At 49.5% G+C, this 13,731-nt stretch overlaps 2 protein-coding genes across 2 annotated transcripts; one reads left to right on the top strand and one right to left on the bottom strand.

Annotated features, from left to right (window-relative positions):
• The first annotated feature begins 72 nt into the window (after window positions 1-72).
• Lysmd1 (LysM domain containing 1) lies at window positions 73-5,510 on the top strand. Its single transcript, XM_021195321.1, has 3 exons — window positions 73-957; window positions 3,663-4,024; window positions 4,387-5,510. Exons 1-3 carry the CDS (start codon window positions 778-780, stop codon window positions 4,523-4,525), a joined length of 681 nt encoding a protein of 226 aa, XP_021050980.1. The 5' UTR covers window positions 73-777; the 3' UTR covers window positions 4,526-5,510.
• A 78-nt stretch (window positions 5,511-5,588) lies between these two features.
• Window positions 5,589-8,493, bottom strand: Tnfaip8l2 (TNF alpha induced protein 8 like 2). Its single transcript, XM_029537774.1, has 2 exons — window positions 8,454-8,493; window positions 5,589-6,561 (listed from the first exon to the last, which is right to left on the bottom strand). Exon 2 carries the CDS (start codon window positions 6,530-6,532, stop codon window positions 5,978-5,980), a length of 555 nt encoding a protein of 184 aa, XP_029393634.1. The 5' UTR covers window positions 6,533-6,561; window positions 8,454-8,493; the 3' UTR covers window positions 5,589-5,977.
• Window positions 8,494-13,731: the final 5,238 nt, after the last annotated feature.

Raw genomic sequence — 13,731 nt, forward strand, 5'->3', positions numbered from 1 at the left:
TCCGGGGGTGCTGTTCCACGCATGCGTCGCGCGAACCGGAAGACCCGCCTCCAGCGCCCTGAGGGGCCCTGCATTTCCTATGATACTTCGAGACGCTGTGCCTTTTGGGAAATGAAGTCTTCTGGTTATTTATTTTATTTTTTTATTTTTTTGAAGAGCATACCGCTCACCTGGACACAGGACCTCACATCTCGAAGGATCCAGGTCTTCGGAGACCCAAGATCCTGTATGTGGAGCTGGGATTTCAGGGTGGGACCCTGCTGATGTGGAGCGAGGCGTCGGGGATCTCAGTGGACTACCTACTACAAACTCTTGCTGTCCTCAGGCTCATACTCCTCAGCTACAACCTACCTGGGGTGGGCCTTACTTGGAACAGAGAGGATGTGGGGGCTCCCGGCATCCCGACTGTTGGATGTGGGGATACACTGAGGGAAGAGTGTTGATGAGGGTGTCTAGGGTTCAAAGGTCAGAGATCAGGCTTGCGAGGAGTTGGGGAGGGGGCATCGAAAGTCAACCGGGTCAGCGACTGACAGCTCAGGGAAGATATTTATGGGTAAGAAGGTCATGGAAAGAGAAATGTAACCGGCCTCGCAGACTTCTTAAGAGACGGACTGTAACTCCCAAGCTCGGTAAGAAGCAGCAAGAGGAGGACGGCGACTGAAGAGAGACGAGAGAAGAGAAAACGAATGATCTGAATATCCATTCCTTGGGCTCGGCCGTCACAGTTACTTAGCAGGGCTTTTCTCAGTTGAGACCCTAGGTCTTGGCGGTGAGGAGATGGCTTCTCCCTCTAGACAGCCTCCCCTCGGGGGGTCAGGACTGCTGCACGGGAGCCGTGCTCGATCTTATGGAAGCCTGGTACAATCATCCTGCTCCCCCGTGAGGGAAAGACGCCTGGAGCATCAATTGGAGCCTGGAGACACCCTGGCAGGATTAGCACTCAAATACGGGGTGACGGTGAGTCTTCCAGGATTGAGATAGTCCCGAGAAAGTGGGTGGCCCGCTAAGCTGCCTCCTCTCACATTATTATTATTATATTATGGTCTGTTTTTTTTTTTTTCTTCTTTCTTATTTTGCTTTCACATCTCAGCGTAGCACTGTTGGGACAGATCTGCCCAGCTATCCCCGTGGGAGGAGCAACTCCTGTGGATGGTGAGGGAGGTGGATGATTGGGGGCGGGACTTACAGCCATTAACTGGACCTGTGTCCCTATCAATTTAAGATTGATAAACCAGTTTGATCAAGGTCAAATCAGTTGAGTGTCAGAGTAAGGTTTCTGTCTGACTCTAAAGCCCGTACTATTAGCCATGCGGGGGGGGGGGCGGGGGGATGCGGGGATTGGTAAGGGAGCTGACTTTTACTAGCGCTCCGAAGGTGCCTGTCTGTAGTTCTTATTTCCACCCCAGGGCTCTGCTTTCTTTGTGCAGAGGCGCAAAACAAGCGCCCTCTCTATGCTTCAAGTGTTTCAGGTCATCTCTAGGAGAGGCTTGCTGGGCATAAAACTATCTCGCATTAAAGTTGCAGCCCTCCTGTCCATATCCTGTTTTACCACATGACAAACAAATGCTGGGTTTAGACAAATTCCTGTGCTGCGCTACTTAAAGTCGCCCTTTCTGGAGACACAGCATGCAGTTTGTCGATGTGCTCATGGAATTTAAGTTCTCACGAGGAGCAGAGAACAACAAATGGTGTGAAGAATACCCACAAGGGGCGGAGATCCAGAACTATTCTTGCTTGGAAGTGGGGTGGAAAGTATTGGATGTGGGTTGTTTTTTGTTTTTTTTTGGTTTTTTTTTTTTTTTTTTTTTTTTTTTTTTTTTTTTTTTTTTTTTTTTTTTGGTGTGTGTGGGAAGGGTGGATTTTCTAGTCAGTATGGCCTGGAACTTCCAGCGTCCTTGCATCATGACTGCTGGATTAGGATTAGGATTGTGACAATCACACTCTGAGGTGCGGGTTTTAGGAGTGCCATCACCATGGGCCTTGAAGACCTAGAAACTTTCCCCTCTGTTCCCATCTACAGATCTGTTCAACCCAGTTGTTTGTATCCTTGTCTTCCAGCAGCCCACAAGCTTTAAGATCTGAAATTGTTTCCTTTCAACATTGTGCCTTTAAATCCTGGCATAGTCTCAGTCATGTGGGAGTTTAAAAGATGATTGAAAGCTGCCAGGCATGGCAGCTTTAATCCCAGCACTCGGGAGGCAGAGGCAGGCGGATTTCTGAGTTTGAGGCCAGCCTGGTCTACAGAGTGAGTTCCAGGACAACCAGGGCTACACAGAGAAACCCTGTCTCAAAAACAAAAAACAAAAAAACAAGCAAACAACAACAACAACAACAAAAAAACAGGCTTGGGGTCCAAGCCAGACCCCTGATGTTAGAGCCCTCAGAAGGGCTGCAGGGTTCCACATATAACAAAACCTAGGGAACTGGAGTTGAAAATGTAGTTCAGTGGTAGAATGCAGAAGAGAGACAAGGCTAGACACTTTCTTTGGGGTTAAATAGACACAGTCCTTGAATCCTCTTTGAATCCTCATTCAATGAGGAGCCATAGGAAGTTGCTATGCCAGCTAGAGGGTTAATAGATTCCTTTTTCTAGATATCAAGAGAAAGATATGTGGGCATGAAAGAGGAAGAACAGTCACGTGTGGTGTTGGTGGGCGCGAGTATGAGAGAACACACGCGAGGTGTTTACTTACTCAATATCGGAGGTCTGCCAGGGGTCCAATCTAGGACTGCACACACCAGGCACGCTCTCTACCATGGAGCTACAACTCTAGACGAGGATTCATTTATTTATTGTTAGCCAAAGTCTTAGTATGTAGTTTAGTTGGCTTCACACTCAGAGACCTGCCTGCCTCTGCTTTCCAAGTGCTGGGATTAGAGAATTGCTTGGAGTGGTAGCACATGCCTCTTTAATCCTAGCACTGGGTGGGTGGGTGGGGGAATAGGCAGGTGGATTTCTGAATTTGAGGCGAACCCAGTCTATAGAGTGAGTTCAAGGACATCCAGGGCTACACATGCAGTATATCTGTGTGCTCTGGGGTGCCTGGTGCTTATAGAGGTCAGAAGATCCCCTGGGTCTGGAGTTACAGACTGTCACTGTCTTCAGACACACCAGAAGGGGACATTGGATCCCATTACATATGGTTGTGAGCCACCATGTGGTTGCTGGGAATTGATCTCAGGACCTCTGGAGGAACAGCCAGTGCTCTTAATGGCTGAGCCGTCTCTCCAGCCTCACCTCAATAATTTTTAAAAATGTGAAGGTATCCTAAGACCAAAAAGTATGAAAATTATAAAACAAGATTAATATCAGCTCTTTACATTTTAGCTAGTGTTTTATGGTGTCAGATAATGTACAATTACTTAAAAACTTTGAGTTGGTGGTCTAGGGAGATGACTCATTTGGTAAATCAGTTAATAAAAGTGCTTCACACACACACACACACACACACACACACACACACACACTAAACCCTATAGCTGCCTCCAGGCCCTACCAAGTCCACAGTCTTCAACCATAATAATAAAAGTTTGGGATACTAAGCCAGAAATGTTTGAGAGCATCTGGTCTACATAGTGAAAGGAAGAAAAAAGCCTGGTATGTTATATGAGATTGGTGGATTTTACTGTCAGACATTAATTTTGGCTGATTTTGTTTTAAGATGGAACAGATTAAGCGTACCAACCGCCTTTATACTAACGACTCCATCTTCCTGAAGAAAACGCTCTACATCCCCATCCTGACAGAGCCCAGAGACCTGTTTAATGGTTTGGACTCTGAGGAGGAAAATGATGGGGAGGAGGAGGTCCGCCCGAGTAAGGATGAGATTGGACCATCTTCAGGAAAGAAGAAGAATCAAGGGTCAGGGTCCGGTCGGCCCAATGGCACAGGCCTCCCGCCTCACCAGGAAACCTCCACCCCCAGCCATGACCTTTCTGCCTCTGATTTCCTTAAGAAGCTTGACTCACAGATCAGGCTGTCAAAGAAGGCTGCTGCCCAGAAGCTGAGGAAAGGGGAGAGTGGGTGAGTCTCAGGTGCTCCCGCTAGCTCCCTGCAGAGACCCCCTTATTTTAGCTGGTCACAAACTAAGGAGTAACCAAGTGCCAGTCAAGTGGATGCCTTTCTCCCCTGTGGTCCCCAAACCATGAACGAGCCAGTGGCATCTGGAATGGGGTAGTGCAAGGGAAAATAGGCTCTGTGGGGTCTTACTCACTAGCGTAAGGCCTGGGAAGAAGCCTGAGGAGTAAGTTCTTCAGAAGATCCCGAGACTCCATTCAGCTTGTGAAACAAAGGGCGGCAGCCTCCCCTCCCCAGCTCCCTACTCACTGGTCCAATCTCAGTCCTTGCCTTGATTTGTTGCTCTTTCTCCCTTCCCTCATGCGCAGGGTACCTGAGGAGGACACTGGTCTCTACCCCAGCTCCCCTCGGATGCAGCAGCGAGCGGTCCTAGGCCCTGTGCCACTCACCCGGACGTCTCGGACCCAGACACTGCGGGACCAGGAAGATGAAATCTTCAAACTCTGATGTCCCCAGAGCTGATGAGCAAGGCAGGATGGTGAAGGACCAGCCCGAGGGAGAAAGGAGTCTGAGGTGAGGCTGAAGAGCAGAGCTCCCAGCCTGCCTCACTCCTCTCCGGCCATCTTTGCCAAGCTTTCTTCAGCTGGGGACACTCACTGGCAAGCGTAGGGAGGGGGGCAGACCTCTTCCCAGTTCTTGGGCTGAATCTAGAGTTAGCCTTTCGATTCAAAGGCTCTTCTATGCCCTCACTGTCCCGTAGGCCATTCCCTGGCCTTAGAGCCGGGAAGCAGAGACCCCTCCCCATCTCCAATGATCTTACCTAATTTATTTGGTGCTATATTGAAGTAATATTTATTTGCTATATCTAACTCCTTTCTCCTCTTAACTGAGAAAAAACGGGGGAATTTCCATATCACTGAAGATAGGGAAACTCAGAACCGTAAGGGGAGGCGAGCAGCCAGCCGCCTCCCCCACCTTCCTAGCAAAGCTTGTTACTGAGGGAGGCCTGGGAATCGGTGAAGCTCACCACAGAGAATGGCAGACTGCACTGAGTTTTCCCCACTCCCACGGTAAAGGGTAGGGCTCAGCTGTAACTAAGAATTCCCTACAACGTTTTCCACCCCTTGGCTCTGAGGGAAGGCAGAAGGCTGGGGTACTGACTAAGCATCTTTCTTTCCTCTCCGATCCACTCCCCAGCGCGTGGTGGGGCCCAGGAGTGGAAGATGCTTTGGGGTTCAAGGAGAACAGCTACAGAAGTGTCTTTGTTACACACCCTAGCCTGTCTGTGCCGCGCCCCTCACTTCATATGTATCTGTCATCTGTACCTGACCTGCAGCACAGTTTCTTTTGTTCCTTAAGTGACGAAATAGGCATGGCGGCTCAGTAGTCCTGGGAGTCTGTCTCCTGTTCAGGAGTGGGAATAAGTGTTGTTTCTAGACCTCTCCTCTATGTTTAGTATGGAGCTCAAGAGATTAAACCGTGAGCCCTGTGAGTGCTTTAGTGGTTTTATTTCCCCGTGCCCCCTCCCCCCCAGCTCCTTCTAGAAGCTCTGGAACACGTCTATCTATGTCCTAGCGCTGCCTCCAACTCTAGGGGATCCAGGAGGTCTCTGACCACCACCTTCCTGCGTGTGGCCTTTAGTGTCCCCTTCCTCGGGCGTGTGGAGAAAGAGGATCCCCTGGTCCTGGGCAGCCCTCCTGGGAGAAGCGGACCCGAGTTTCACTTCTCCTTCAGTCAGCTGTTTCCTTTACTGGAACTGGATGGGAGAGCCGCCTCACTCAGCTCAGTCTTGCTTTGCCCCAGCAGCAGTTTGGGGGTGGGGGTGGCCTCAGTGTCTATATCTCTCTTGGGAGAGTGAAGCCAGGGGATCGAGAAGCATTGGTGCAGGGTTAGAGAGCCCGATGTGTCATTTCCCAGTCAGTCATTTTGCCAAAGTCCAGTGTGCTGAGCTCCGGAGCTTCAGAGCTTGCCCTCGTCCAGCAACTTCCGGAGCCCATCACAGATCTTGCCAAGGTGCTGAGTGAAGTCAGGCCCATAGAGGGCAGCGAGCAGGTTGGGGTCAGAGTAGTGGTCAAACACATGCCTGATGCGGTCATGTGACTTGGGTGTGAGGTGGTGCTCCACCAGCTCCAGCAAGATGTCCCGGCACTCGACGAGCAGGCCTGCTAGCACGGCGGCCTCAAAGGTGAAGTCCACCTCCCCGAAGCTGAGTGCGGTCATGGCACCCTGCCGTAGCTTCTGGCGAAATCGTGTAGCCAGAGCCAGCTCCCCAGGGCCAAAGCAGCCACTGCGGTGCAGCACGGCCACCTTGACGGCCACCTTGATGAGGTCTTTGATCACCCTCTGTGCCTTGGGCCGGCTGTGGGTGTATTCTTTGGACACGCGGTATAGCTCGTCTAGCACCTCGCTGCTGGTTTCGTCGATAAAGAGATGCGCCACGGACCGACCAGCCATTTTACTCAGCAGCTTCTTCTCCGCTTGTAGTGCCAGACTTTTTGAGCTGAAGGACTCCATGGTGCCTGCGGTCGGTGTGTGATCAGTCACTGGAAGAGGCAATGGGCTTAATGAGAGAAAAGGAGAGAACTGGCTTTTCCTCACCTTAACTGCTCTGTCCGCTTTGTCTTCCCACTCCCCTGGGCCCCTCCATCCTGTAGGCCTTGCTTCTGCTTTTCCCTTCAGTGCTGTAAACAAGACATTTGTGTCTCCAAAACAGCAGCGAGGAGCAGGGAGAGCCCTGGCTGGAGGAGTGTGGGCAGCGCTGGAGTCTTAGGGCAGCGGGCTATGCGGCGGCAGACCGCATAGTGCCCATTGGTAGGGAATTTGCACAGCGCTCCTGTGTTTCCAGGCTTGAGATCCAAAGCTCATGTCAGTGGGGGTACCATAAAGTCTTAAAAGAAGTGAGAGATATAGGGTCCCCAGAATCTTAAATATAACACTTGGTTTTTTTGGCTTTTTTTTTTTTTTTTTTTGAGAACTTACTGTGTGCCAAGTGCTTGATATGAACTGCCTTGGTTTACCAACTTCATAAGGGTGACAAGCCCTATTTTACAGGGAGAAATCGAGAAATCTCAGGCTGAAGGAACTCTTTTTTTGTTTTTGTTTTTTTCAAGACAGATTTTCTCTGTTTAATCCTGGCTGTCCTGGGACTCGCTCTGTAGACCAGGATGTCCTTGAACTGAGATCTGCCCGCCTCTGCCTCCTAAGTGATGGGATTAAAGGCGTGTGCCACCACCTCTGGGCAAGGTTGAGATTTTTTTTATTTTTTTTTTTTTTGAGACAGGGTTTCTCTGTATAGCTCTGGCTGTCCTGGAAGTCACTCTGTAGACCAGGCCGGCCTCGAACTCAGAAATTGACCTGCCTCTGCCTCCCAAGTGCTGGGATCAAAGGCGTGCCCCACCACATTCGGCTATGGCTGAAAGATCTTAAGCAACTTGGCCTAGTAAATGATGAAGGATGATGCCAGGCTTCAGGGAGCAGGGCAGATATCTCGACTAACAGATGCTCACGGTCACCTATAACTCTAGCTCCAGGGAGACCCAACACCTCTGGCCTCTACACATATACATAATAACAGACACAAATTAAGAAAGAAAAAAAAAAGGCTACAAGTCAAATAATCCCTCCACAGTCGCTCTCCACCAAGGAGTGCTGCGGGTCACGGCCCACGAAGGGTGGCTGCGGCGGCAGGTAGTGGGTCTCAGACTGGCTAGGCTGAGGAGCAAGGTCTCCTTGGTGGTCTGTCCTGTGCCTACGGACAGGGTCTTCCCACCATGGTCCTTGCCTCTGCTGCTTCTGGTTGTTTTGCTTCTTACTTCCCCCTCCCCGGCTCTGCAGGATGTGGCTGTGACCGCAATGAGGAGCAACCTCACCCTCTCCCTCTCAGAGGGAGGACAGCCAGGGGGCTCTCTCCCGCGGCTGAATCACTCCAATGGGAACCTGCCATCTTGATTTGGTTCTGCCTTGCCTTGGGGATCTTTCACAGTGGAGGTGTTTTTTCCATAGGGGCTCACTTTCCTCTTACCTGGCTCTCTATTGCCCCCTTTGCCATCTCCAACTAGGTCCTCTCGGGGTAGCTATGTCACTCACTCTTTTTGTCCCAGCCTCTACGTGACCCTCATGAACCTCTAGCCTAGCTGAGCTTTCTTTCACTTCCATGTCCGAAGATACTGTAGATCTCTAAATCTCTAGTCATACCCCATGTGCACCTCTGTCCCTCAGCTCTAGACTCAGCCCCCATCCCAAGCCAGGTCTCGCTCTCAGACAGCCTTGCCCCATCCACTAATTATACTAAAATGGTTCTGGGGAGAGAGGGGGAGACCCAAGAATTCTACAAGCAAGAGTTTCACAAGATGGAAAGAAAGGAGAAGGTGAAAGGGTGGGGATATTCCGTCAGTGTCACCCCGAAACCCGCCCTCTGTCATTGCCACACTCTCACCTGCTGTGTGCTGGGTGCCAGTCTTGCCTTGGATGTTTCTGAGAGCTAGCAGAATGGAGAAGCTCCTAAGAGGCCCTTTGGTCTAGCCCCACCCCAAGCCCCGCCTACCTACTCTCCACCTCCGGTTCATCATCTCTGTCACCAAGAAGTCCAGTGTCCCAAGAACTGCCTAGAAATAAGACAAAGGTCAAAGGGAATGGAATTCTGTAGGAAGTACCAACTCTGAAGAGGTAAGGACGGATCACACACCTCCACCTAATAAACGGTCTGCTTCTTTCTGGCTGCCTAATATTTTTGTGGTACTGAAAACCATGCAGAGTCCAGATTTTAATGTGGGAGACAGTGAGGGAAGTACTGAAAAATCATCGAGTGGTGTAGAACAGCATTATACAAGCATCTTCAGGCCCTGGAAGGTAAGACTGGCACAGACTGCCCCAGCCTTCAGTACTGGCAGGAGGTAGGTGCCAAGGTTAGGGCTGCTGAGCCATGCGTGACCAGCAGGTGGCAGCATCGAGCCAAAACGCTGGAGTACAGAGCTTAACAGCTTTAAAGGGCCTGATAAATGAGGGCAGACTCCAGCGAGGCAAAACTACACCTTTAATCCCAGCATTCTGAAGGCAGAGACAAGCAGATCTCTGAGTTCAAGGCCAACCTGGTCTACAGAGTGAGCTCCAGGCCAGCCAGGACTGCATAGTGAAACTCTTGTCTTGGGAAAACCACCCACAACTCCAGCTCCAGGAATTCCAACATTCTCTTCTGGCTTCCAGAGTCACCTGAATAAATTCGGTACATGAACACACACATGGGCACACACAGACACACAAACCTTTAAAGGAGCAAATTATATAACTTTCTTCAGCACAGATTGAGAACCCAAAAAGAGGCCTTGGGATTCAGGGATTTAAAAACTGATTTGGGGGCCTCCAGACAGATGACTCAGTGACTCGATGATCTTCCAGATGTCCTGAGTTTTCTTCCCAGCACCTATATCTGGTGGCTCATAATCACTAGTTAGTTCCAGTGGATCTAATACCTTCTGGTCTCCTTGGATACCTACACACATGTGGAATACACATACATACAAACAATAAGATCTTTAAAAACGTATTTAATGTGTGCATGTGTGTAGACCAGAGAACAATTTCTGACGTCATGCTCAGGAACCCGGTCTGGTCCACTTCCTTTGAGGCACATAGTCACACTGGCTTGTCTCAGAGTTTCTACTGCCATGATGAACCACCATTCTTGGGGAGGAAAGGGTTTATTTGGCTTACACTTCCATCATTGAAGGACGTCAGGATTGAGGAGGGCCCACTGAGCCTGGTCCGTGGCAGTCCATGGAAATGAGAACTCGGCACTCACCCTATAAGATTTCTACCATCCGTGGGACCCATCCACCTAGCTAAAACACCAGGCAGGCAAGGCAGGGCACATAGTAAGACCAGTGCAGGAGGTAGAGACCGGAGGGTCCCACTTGCTGTCCAGCAAGTCTAGAAAAATATATTCGCTCCAGATTAAAGGAGAGATTTGTCATAAAAACATAGAAGTGGAGGGAGGGACTGTGAGAGGGGTTGACCAGGAGGGGGCAGTGAGCAGGATGTAAAGTGACTAAGTATAATAATAATAATAGCAACAACAATAATTTAAAAAGATATGCCCAGCACTCGGGAGACAGAGGTAGGCGGATTTCTGAGTTCAAGGCCAGCCTGGTCTACAAAGTGAGTTCCAGGACAGCCAGGGCTACACAGAGAAACCCTGTCTCGAAAAAAAAAGATATAAGATGGAGGAACACATAAACACACACACACACACAGTTGTAGTGACAATTTTTGTTTCTTTAAAAAAACAGAAATATAAGATTATGTTTTGTTTTAATCCTAAGTAAGAGATATGGGGCTGATTCAGACTGCAGCAGCTGGCTGTCATTTGCCTTGTGCTTTAGCGGGATGAGCTTTTTGGAATTCTGGGGACTTTTCAGCAGGCATATAAATGCTAGGGCCCTGAGAGGGGTGCTGAGTTGTTGGCTGTTTGTTGTAAGTCAAGATGTGTTAAGTAGTCTTGTGCAAAGAAGAAACAACTAGAATTTAGATATCCTGACGCAGAGGTCAAACTTGCCCCAAGGCACTTGACACCTCTAATCAGCAGGAATAGTCTAAGGATAACATTGCCCACTTTCCTCTCCATCCTTTGTTCTCTCCATCTAGTGTTAAGAGGGTGAAAGTGTGAAAAGGAGGGCAGAGGTGGGGGGAGTCTAGAGAGATGGCTCAGTGGTTAAGAGTACTGACTCCTCTTCCAAAGGTCCTGAGTTCAAATCCCTGCAACCACATGGTGGCTCACAACCATCTGTAATGAGATCTGTAGCTATCTTTGGGTGCTGTCTAAAGACAGCTACAGTGTACAAAATAAATAAATGTTTGGGCCAGAGCAAGCGGGGTTGACTGGAGCAAGTCATCTCAGTGGTTGGTTGGGGTTTTTTTGTTTGTTTTGTTTTGTTTTGTTGTTTTTGTTTTCCTCTTCCAATTTTTATTAGGTATTTTCTTCATTTACATTTCAAATGCTATCCCAAAAGTCCCCTATACCCTCCCCCGGGTTGGTTGGTTTTGGTTTTCTAGACAGGGTTCCTCTGTGTAGCCCTGACTGTCCTAGAACTCACTCTGTCTTGAACTCACAAATATCTGCCTGCCTCTATCTCTGAAGTGCTGGGATTATATTGTGTGCCACCATCACCCAGCTTGGAGGAAGTGCTCTTAACAGCTGATCCATCTCCAGCCCCTCCTCCTTAGTTTTTGATGTCTCACTGAACACGGAGCTCAGGGAGAATCCAGACTGTCTGGTCAGCCAATCCCAGAACTCTCCTGGGTCTGCATCCTTAGCACCAAGTTGCTGCCACCAAACCTGGCTGGTCTGTGGTGATGAGGACCCAAACTCAAGTCCTCATGCTTAAGCGGCAAGTGCTTCACCAAGCGAGCCATCTCCCTGGCGTTTTGAGACAGCTCTCACTGTAATCCAGGCAGGCATCTCTCACATTCTCCTGCCCAGTGCTCCTAAGGTCTAAAACTACACAGGCTAATAATCCCAGCTTCTCAGGAAGGGAAGGCAGACCAGAGGGTGACAAGTTCAAGGCCTACCTGAAGTGCAATATGAATTAGAGGTTGTGATACTTCCAGCTGGAAAACGAAGCCCAGGAATGCAACAGAGTGGTGGCGCTCCTGGTGTCTGGTGTTTTCCAGGCCTTAGGGATATTTATTCCCAGTGTTGCCAGATGGAAAAAGAAAAGAGGGGGGGAATGAAAATACAGTAAACATTTCTTGGGGGAGATGGTTTGTGTTTTGTTTTGTTTTCAAGATAGGGTCTCTGTGTAGTCCTAGCTGTCCTGGAACTCTCTCTGTACACCAGGCTGGCCTGGAACTCACAGAGATCCATCTGCCTCTGCCTCTGCCTCTGCCCCTGCCCCTGCCCCTGCCCCTGCCCCTGCCCCTGCCCCTGCCCCTGCCTCCTCCTCCATGCTGAGGTGCTGAGTGCTGGGATTAAAGGCACGTGCCACCATTACTCAGTCAGTTTAAAGTTCTTCCCCTCCCCCATTAATTAATTAATTAATTAATCAATTAATTAATTTGTTCTCCTTACATCCTGACTGTAAAACGTTCTCAACTTCACGATCCAGCTGCCAACTCTATTCACCTCTGCAGCCCTGACTCTTGTCCTTTTTTGTCTTTGAATTACTTATTAGTGTGCCTAATGTCTGATTAAAGATATAAGTACACTGTAACTGTCTTCAGACACATCAGAAGAGGGCATTGGATTCCATTACAGATAGTTGTGAGCCACCACATGGTTGCTAGGAATTGAACTCAGGACCTCTGGAAGAGCAAGCCATCTTAACTGCTGAGCCATCTCTCCAGCCCTCTAGCCTGTCTTTTATCTTTTTTTTTTTTGACAGGGTTTCTCTGTGTAGCCCTGGCTGTCCTGGAACTCACTCTGTAGACCAGGTTGGCCTCAAACTCAGAAATCTGCCTCCCAAGTGCTGGGATTAAAGGCATGCGCCACCACTTACCAGCTCTGTCTTTTATCTTTGTTTTTGATTCTTTGAGACAGGTCTCTTTGTGACCCAGCTTGGCCTTGAGCTCAGTCCTCCTGCCTTGCCATCTGCTGTGTAACTGTTTCCTCTGAGGATTGAAACATTCCATCTGGTATGAAGCTCCTTAAGCACACAACTCAAAGAAGCTTCAGGAACTCCCTGAAACCGACCAGATTCACTTGTCAGCCTTGCTGCCCTGGAAAGCAATGAAAGGATGGTTCTCAAACAAAAGGAAGCTGAGCTGCGAAGACTCTCAGTGAAGCTGAGCCCTGAGCAGGCAGAGGTTTAGCTCAGGAAAGGCACCTAGAACAACAGTCTCCAACCTGCTAAGCCACCTGCAGTTTGCTCCAGGCTCTCAGCTTCTGTGAGCTGTCACCCATGCTGGGGTGGGCTTGGTGATGCTGCTGTCTTTGTGTCATTTCTACTCCTGGTAAGTAACTCCTCATCCATATTCCTGTAAATAACGCTAGTAAAACTCATTGGTCCTCCAAGTTGGACTTTGACACTATTTGTACTTTGGTGGACTTCCTAGCTGGGGTGAATAGATGTGTGTGTTCTGTCTCCCCAGGAAACAGAACACACCACCACCATTGCATTGCTTAGCCATGTTAGCTTCCTCCAGTGTGCACCATGGGGTCTTCTTCCTGCTGCCTCCTCCTCCATGCTAAGGCCTTCACACTCTGTCTCCTCTGCCTGGAACTCTCTTCAGCTTCCAGTCTGTATCTCTTTTCTGCTCCATGAATTCCTACTCATATTTTTGGGTTCAGATTTAAAAAAAAAAATCTTAGTTCCCTTGTTTCTAAGTAGCCCTGGTTGCCTGGAATGCTGTGTAGACCAGCTGGCCTCACACTTCAGTCATCCTCCTGCCTCTGCCTTCCCAGAGAATTTTGGGATCACAGGTGTGTGCTACCACACCAGGCTGAAGTTACTATCCTTGAGCTATCTTCTGTTCTTCAAAGTGGGTTTGACTGTGTTACAGTCCCCAGCGCTGCACACCTCCCTGTGGAGCGCCAGCAAGTGTGGAAGCCAGAGCAATGCTGGGTGTAATGCTGGGTGTCCTCCTGTGGGTGTCCGCCTGCGGGTGTCTGCCTACGGGTATCCTGTGGGTGTCCTCCTGCGGGTGTCCTCCTGTGGGTGTCCTCCTATGGGTGTCTGCCTGTGGGTGTCCTCCTGTGGGTGTCCTCCTGTGGGTGTCCTCCT

Source organism: Mus pahari, chromosome 4 (assembly GCF_900095145.1).
Source record: "Mus pahari chromosome 4, PAHARI_EIJ_v1.1, whole genome shotgun sequence".
In the NCBI taxonomy this organism is placed as follows: Eukaryota; Metazoa; Chordata; class Mammalia; order Rodentia; family Muridae; genus Mus; species Mus pahari.